Raw genomic sequence first — 8,180 nt, 5'->3', positions numbered from 1 at the left:
CAGTCCTCCACTCTCCTTTCTCTTGTGTATTTGGCCCTTTTCTTGGGATTATCCTTCAACAGCTATAAGAGGCTGTCCTTGTCTTTCCTTCTGGTATTAAACAGTGGTGGCCACCTATTAAAAATCTGACCATCTAATAAATCGAATGATTACTGACTTGAGTGAAATTTACATAAAGATGACTGGTCTACCTTGCCAGGGCAGCTCCCCAGCAATGGATTCATCCGTTATTAGTGCAGCTGGGCAGGGTTTCAAACCTGTAGTAGGATCTAGACACCCTGCTCCTGGGACAGAGTTACTCGCCTGAATATGTGGTTTCCTTTAAGCATACATTGCCGCGGACAGCTCTCTGGCTGTGTCAGCGCCTGCTACACCTGGTGAGTACGCCGTGGGTTGATCCTGGTGAGGAGCTGAAATACTTTGCCACCAGCATCACAGAAGGGCTGGGAGCACATGTCCCATTCTGGAAGCCTGCAGGAGTGTAGGCTTCAGACCCGGAACCAAAGTTAACGGACACTCAATGCAGGCTACACGAATTCTTGGATTCTAGCGTAAATAAAGGTGAAGAAGGAGCCACAGTAACTTGCCCGTGTCAGCAGATTTGTATTTATATGGGCTTTATTTATATTAAACATGTGATATATTTCGAAGGAAAACAGTGGTAGTTATGCAACACAAGTGGCAGCAGGAAGTATTTTAGACGTGGATAGAAGACTGAATGGCTACAAATTATTGGCCTAGTTGGCTTCCCAGGGATAAGCTTCAATATCCAGCAAACATGAAGTACCCCAGTAAATAAACAATAACAACAAAAACTCGACCCTGTTTGTTTTTGGAGAATTCCCATGGGAAAATCACAAAGGCCATTCAGCTTTGCAAGCAATTTCATTACACACAGATATGTCACTCAGTGGCTACATAAATATAAATTGACTGAGTTTTTGGAGGACTTTGGGGAAGGAAGTAGGCACTTAATACAATTATCAAACACACAACTCCTTGTCCAGGCTGAAGTCTTCTTTCAGAGACAAATGGGCTTTAAAAATACCTTGCCAAAAACTTGAATTCCTGAAACCACAGAGAGAGACTCAGCTTTGTACTTTTTTTTGTAATGTGCTTAATTTGGGCCCTTTCAGAAATTATCTTTTATTCTTGCCAGTAACTGGTTTTCTATATTTTAAGTGGTTTGTATTACAATGCTTTTTATTATTAATGTTAGTTCTTAAAAACTCTCATTTCTCTCTTTTTTTCTAAGGCACAATACTGACAATTCTTATGTGAAGGGATGATCCAAACATTGGAAAAATAAATATCTGTAGTAGAGATTCACTTAGAGTATTCAAGGAATCATGCAATCTGCGTAGGCAACATCTGGCTAATAGTGAAAGGAACATTGTGCATTTGATAATTACAATTTGAAACACTTCAAAGCTGTTAACATTTTAACAGTTTTTTTGTTTTGCCATTTATTTCATTGCAAAGTATTCAATCATGCAAAACCACTTCATATATGTGATCTCTGGCCTTTTACTTTTGCTCAATTAAACCCTTAAAGGGATTTTTCTGTGTGTGTCTTAAATGTCAGTGTTGAACCTTCACTGAGAGAAAAAAATCAAAGCACAGATTGTCATTACATTATTCAGTATGATGCTTTTGATCTTTGGAAGGGAGTTCTTTCCATCAGCCAAAAGCCTTAACGTTTTATAAAGAAGGGACACTGCACAAATGCTGGGCTCACTTACTCGCTTTCAGATGAAAGAGAATGTTAATTACGTAGTGAAAATGGCAATGGTTTCCAAACTAAAAGGGAAGTGTTACTGGAAGAATGATAGACAAATATCAGAGGAAGAAAAAACCTTAGTCTGTGTCAGAAAGGAACCACGGAAGGAAGAAAGGAAGGGAGAGGAAGGAAGGAAGGAAAGTAGGAGATGTCATTGCTATAGCAGCATTTTGGTTTCTTCTGGTTGTTGCTCTTAAGTAAAATACAATACTGAAAAAAAAAACACACAGATACCAGCAAAAGCTAACAAATGTACTTTAAAGAGAGGGAAGAGAGCAAAACTGTTTAAAGGCTGCCAATTCAATATTCTGATTGGTTTTCCCGGTACAATTAAATTTGAGAGAGGTTCACATTAGTGTAGTTTGTTGTATCAACTTAGTTCAAGAGAGAACCAGCTTTCTTTTATCTAAGAAGTTTCTGTATAATCCTCCCGGTGAAAACTGTAGGAAAATGCTGCACACTTCTATTTTAGTATATGTGCTGCCGAAGCGAGCACAACACACTTCTATTTTAGAATCTCTTATTAAAAGCAAAATAACTACCCAAATCTTGATCTTCCATTTTTAACACCAAAGGAGAAATAGACAGTGAGGGAAACTTTGAACCTGTGGATGGTATTTTCTGAAAATTCTTGTCATTACCAGGCAACACGGGAAGTCGAAGAAAAATCTTAAGGAAACATAATAACCTTGAAACTAATGTCCAAGAAAATCCCACAATAGTATGTCTACACAAATGACCATTCTGTTGACTTTCTTGAAAATCTCCATATGGACCATTTCCGTTACAACGATATTTAGGGTCGTCATTTTCTAGAAATGAGATCTTTGGTTGTTTTATACGCACATGTGTCTGTATGTGCTTGCCAGATACTAGTCGTACTTCTAGTGCTGTGCCAAATTACACATTTCTAAGCCATGGCCTTAGGACTGATTGAACACCCAAGCCCTATTCACCATTTGCCCTGCAGTTAGTAAAGACACCTGTCTTCTCTCTTTTGTTTTTGCCCTCCTGGGTAGAAAAAATGAAAGAGTTTCAAAGAATCAGAGCTCCCTTGCTTTTAAATGAATACAACTATGTAAATTTCAAATTTGTAAAACATTTGCATCTTTAAAGATTATTTTTTCTTTTTCTTTTAAAGGACTAAATTGGTTTCTAAATCAAAACTAAATAGATCTTTTCAAAATAGCAGCAGAAATCAAATTTCCTACCTTAAAAATTTAAATGTCATTACATTTTTCTGTTATTGCTACTTTATCGTTTCTCAATCTAGGACTATTTTAACCTTTAGCGCGGATTAATATGAGAGGCTCTATGATTTTCCACAGGTCCATTTCCATTTTTAAAGTTAACCTTGGAGTTGGTACGCTGGAAAAGACTTAAGAGGTATGATGACTGAAAAGGAAGGTGTTTGCCGCTCATAGAACTACATCCCTTGTACTTGGTCCTTCATGTCACAATGCTATGCAGTAGAATGGCGGAGGAATTCTAGTTGACCTCTCTCTATACTGTTCAAACACTGTGGATGCTTGTGGGAGGGTGCACTTCGGGAGGTGTCGGGGTATTAATGGATGGGAACAAGAATTTATGCCCTCTTTCCCATTCTTAGAATAAAGTGGGCCTGTCTTCCATTAAGAGGAAAAGAATAAGCCAGATACCCACACCCCTGCAAGTTACCCTTTCTGTGTAGATTTGTGAAGGGCAATTCCATTAAATTCTCCATCTGAAATATTTACCGTAGGTCTGTGACTGCGATGACCCACAATGTGGGATCCTTTCAGAGGAAAAGACTGGACTCCGCTGTCAGTGCTCAGCAGAGTTTTAAGTTGTGGTTCACAGATGCGCCTGGCTTGTTCTTGGTCCAGGGCAGAACCCAATGCAAATGCTGATCCCTCTGGTCTAAGGAGGAGCCACATTTGGTTAGAACCTGCTGGAGACCAGGGAGGGCATCGTGGTTTCTGTGTAATCTCTCAAAGTGGTTAGTCCTGGATGAGCATTTAGTAAATGTTAACAGAGGGAATGAACTGGGATAAATAAAACCATCATTAAAACCGTAATTATGTATCGTAATGCTTTGTGGTTTGTATGTGGGGAGAGCCACTAAGGCTTCATATATATTTTTGTGCTTTGGGTTTTACTATGTGATACAATTTCAATTATATAGTTTTAATTAGGGTCAGAAGCTACTGGGTATCTAAGGAGTTATTATGCTTATATCCCATTGTCTATGGGAAGTTATTTTATGAAATTGTTCTGATAATACCAGCATAATTGTCTAAAAACAAAATATTGGGGAAAGGGGTCTGTTTTATAACATTTTCGCTGATCCTTTTTTTCCACTAAAAAGAGTTTTTTAAGATTAATGTATATAAAATCACACATTAAGTAAACAGATAAAAAGAAGATGATGCTGAAATCCAAGCACTCTACACTTAAGAAAGCTATATCTGCCTGTTTCCCACAGACTCTGTTTTCAAGGGAAAGGAAGAGGAGAGAAAGGGAGAGAGAGAGAGAAGGAATGGGCAGAGAGGAAGAATCTTTTCTTTGTTAGGAAAGGTTAGATATGTTCTGTGTTTAATAAGCCCTCCAGTTCATATATGGCAGTCGCATTAGTAAAACTCATGGCAGAGTGAAATTTGATATAAAACCAGTGTGGCCCAAAGTCAGGCTCTGAGGCATCTAAACCACTGAAGGAACATAAAATTAACGGCAAGTACTTGCTCCCACAGTCTAACTGAATTGAACCTAGTGCTAAATCATGAAAAATCCACACGCTAACTGAAGCTGCTTAACTCATGCTCATTCCTAGACAAGTTACGAGGTAGCTGAAGATGTAGCAAAGCATCTGCCAGAGGGCAAAGCAAAAGAAAAGGGGATACGACGGAAGCACTCATGCTTGCTTGACAAATGAACTCCCGGGCTATACCGTACTTAATATAAGTCCTTTGGGGGGCCCTTGAGTTATAGGGGTGAGATCCGTAAATTCCCCCAATGGAAGGAGACTCCAGTCTACCATATTTTTTTGAAAGACTTCGAGTGTGAAGTGCAGAGCTGCCCAAAAGGAGAGAGGCGAGCATTAGACGCTTTTCACCTCTCTCTCAGCACCAACGTAGATTCCTTTTTTCAATAAAGAGATGGCTGGTGCCCATGGACACCAGATGAGATCCATTCCACGAGGACGTCCAGTGTGGCCAGGCTGTGGACAAAAGTGAAAAGATTCCAGGCGACACGTGAGGGTTCGTTAGCCCTTAAGTACAGTTCTTTTTCTCCTGACCCTATTTTTGCTTGAAATACATTCACTAGCTTTTGGGAGATTGGTCACTGGACTACTGACATTTTCCTTCCCTTTCCAAGGGAGATTTCTGCCATTTGGTGAGAGTCTATTTTTTCAGAAGGGTGATGGGAACCTTGCCAAGCAAGCTCATTTAAGTTTCCTGGTTTTGAACACTGTGAGCAGTATCACACGGTATGTTTTCAGATACTCAGAGGGACCTCACTGCGTCAGTTCACTGAACTGGAGATGACAAAGAAGGCTGCGCTCCTCCTGGATCAAAGAAGGTCGTACCTCCAAGGCCATCTCTGGAATGACAGGGGCAGAGGTCCCCTTTTTTAGAACAGAGGCTGATTAGAAGGTTAATGAAATGTCCTATGGCCAATTTAAGTTCTGGACATTGTTGTGTGATTATGCTCCTCTGAGGGTTAACCTCATGTATCACCTGTCAGAATGTTCTTTAATTCCATGATGTAGAAGAGGCACTTTGGTTAAACACATTGTATTAATAAATACCACTTTCTCCCTCCACCACCTGTAATGATACTTCTCATAATTTTGGGTTCAATACTGTAAATATCTAGGCTCAGTTCTTACAGAACATTGTCTTATAAATGTGAATCTAACTCTATAGCATTTCTTCTTCATCATCAAAACGCCACCAACCCTCTCATTTCCCACAAATGTTGAGCACCCATAAGATATACTATCATGCCAGAATTCGACTATTTCTCACTATATAACAGGAAAGTCTTTCTTTGACAATCTCTTCCAGACTTAATGTATTCTTTGGTTTAATTTAAAGTTAAATAAGCAAGTAAAACAGGGAGGCTCTGATGAGGATGAGAAACAATTCAAATCCAACCTAGTGACTTCCTTCCCTCTATCTTTCTTCCCATTCCCTCCCATGTAGTAGGAAAGGTGAATGACGGGTTGAGCCACGCCTGGTCATAATTCCATGCTGTCTCCACCTATTCAAAAACTTGTCATAGTAAACAGTGTATTTATCATTCGTGCAGACTATCCCGGAAAACTTTTCTAGGAATAAACTGTTATACAATGAATAAACAATGTGATAATTGCACCTTCAAGATTCACACTCATATAGCAACAGGAGACTCCTCTTCAACTTCTGAGAGAGTCTGCAGCACCTTGGAATAGATTTGTCTGCACTGTTTAGAGAAAAATGCCTAAAATGAGAAGTCCATTCCTGGCAGTCCATGGATGGCTATGTGTACACATGAATACATTGTCGCTGCCTCTGGGGCCAGAGGAAAGGCATGGTTTGTGGTCTGCATTTGTTCTCTGATGCATGAAAAAGTAGACAGAATTCAAATCCAAGTTCACTAGTACAGTCAGGGCCTCTGAGCAGCTTCGTAACAGAAGTCCCCAATTCCCCGGCACTGACAGAAGCATTTGGGTTTCCACCGTCTTTCCGAGGCACTGGAGGCCAAGGCTGAATCCCAGCGACGCTCTTCAAACCTCTGAGCTGTCTCCTTGGTGGCTCTGTGGGGCCATCATGGGCTTGCTACTGCCTGAGCCTTTCAGGGCGCCCTTCCTCCTGGCACCCTTCCTCCTCCTGCACATCATCACTGTGATGGCAGTGAGGCAGAGGGTGAGGAACCCCACCGCGATGCTGCCAATGACTGTGACCAGGCTGACGTCGGAGCTGGGCCGGTTGAGCTCACGAGGGAGGACGCCATCAGGAGGAACTCGCCCCTGGGGGACCTGCTTCCTGCTGGTGCGGTCCAGGGCAATGTGCTGGATGTTGGTTCCCCGGTTGTTGTCAGCACCTATGTCCCACGCCAGCGGGGGTGGGCTCCTGATCTCCCTCTTCTTCCGGCCCTGGCTCGTGGTCTCTGGCTTCCCTGGACCCACTATGGAGTGGTGCTGGTACTCGGTACTTCTTTTGCCAATGCCTCGATTGGCGTTGTCTTTTGATCTTACCGTGTAGATCGTGTGTATGTACCATTCCCGACCCAGGGCAACCTAGAAAATGCAACTCTGTTAGAAAATTAAATACCACACCAACCTAATTCACGACTCCTGCAAGAGAAATTAATGGCAGAGACAATCACTGAGAATTTACTCTAGACTGCAGAATTAATACACTTCACATTTTTTTGTGGGTAGTACGTGCAAAGCTTTATGTAAAGGACTCTAAAATATTTTGTGTGACTCTCAAGGGAGTGTGTGCCAGTAAATCTTTGGCAATCTGTGACTTGCTGCCATAGAATGTCGGAGCTCTCACATGGTTTTAACTTACTCATCTGAAAAATGGGTAAAGAAGGATGTACCAGTTAACCAGTTAGTGGCAGAGGCAAGACTAGAACCCAGACCTTCTGACTCTCAGGACTCTCTTCCCGTACATCTGGCTGCATATTTACATAGAAGACCATAGAAAAGGTCCATTTTTCTGCTTTTCTAGGGCTTGTGAAAAGAAGGGAATTTCTGATGGCTCTCTGAAGCCTTCAGGATTTAAAAGGGGTTTAATGCTTTGAGAATTAACAGTGAAAATCATTTAAAAAAATTGTTCCAAGTAACAAATATGCTTCCTTAAGATTCCTTCTTTAGGATGAAGACAGATACTGTGTCTGCAGCCCCTCCGGTGTGGACAATTTTCAGGAAATTTCCTAAAAGGTGTACTTGCCCCTCCAAGGATTCTCCGTGGAAACACAACTCTGAATTTGTCTCATTTGTCTGCTCAGTGTTAGGGTCGCCTGTGTCTTTTTACCATCCATCGCTAGGCTAGGATATTCTGTCTTGGTTTATAAAGTCTTTGAGAATGGAGGTTTATGAGCCGTGCATACTTCTTTTCTGAAGCCAGCAGTTCAAATAAGATCGCTCTAATAAAGATGGTCATGAAAAGACAACAGGAAGGAAGGTTTGAATAAGAAAAGCAGAGTTTCCGGGGCGCCTGGGTGGCTCAGTGGGTTAGGCCTCTGCCTTCAGCTCAGGTCATGATCTTAGGGTCCTGGGATCGAGCCCCACATAGGGCTCTCTGCTCAGCAGGGAGCCTGCATCTCCCTCCCCCCCCCCCCCCGCCGCCTGCCTCTCTGCCTACTTGTGATCTCTTTCTCTCTGTCAAATAAATGAATAAAATCTTAAAAAAAAAAAAAAAAAGAGAGA

General features: G+C 41.5%; 1 protein-coding gene across 1 annotated transcript in view; it reads right to left on the bottom strand.

Annotated features, from left to right (window-relative positions):
- Nucleotides 1-1,152: 1,152 nt before the first annotated feature.
- The window catches only part of FREM2 (FRAS1 related extracellular matrix 2), a 160,849-nt gene continuing 153,821 nt past the window's right edge, over nucleotides 1,153-8,180 (bottom strand). Inside the window, exon 24 of the mRNA XM_045978235.1 lies at nucleotides 1,153-7,040. Coding sequence (XP_045834191.1) covers nucleotides 6,528-7,040 — 513 coding nt within the window. The 3' untranslated portion in view covers nucleotides 1,153-6,527. The remainder of the gene's footprint in view (nucleotides 7,041-8,180) is intronic.

The sequence above is a fragment of the Meles meles genome, chromosome 14, assembly GCF_922984935.1.
Source record: "Meles meles chromosome 14, mMelMel3.1 paternal haplotype, whole genome shotgun sequence".
In the NCBI taxonomy this organism is placed as follows: domain Eukaryota; kingdom Metazoa; phylum Chordata; class Mammalia; order Carnivora; family Mustelidae; genus Meles; species Meles meles.
This window is presented reverse-complemented; position numbering and strand designations above follow the sequence as displayed.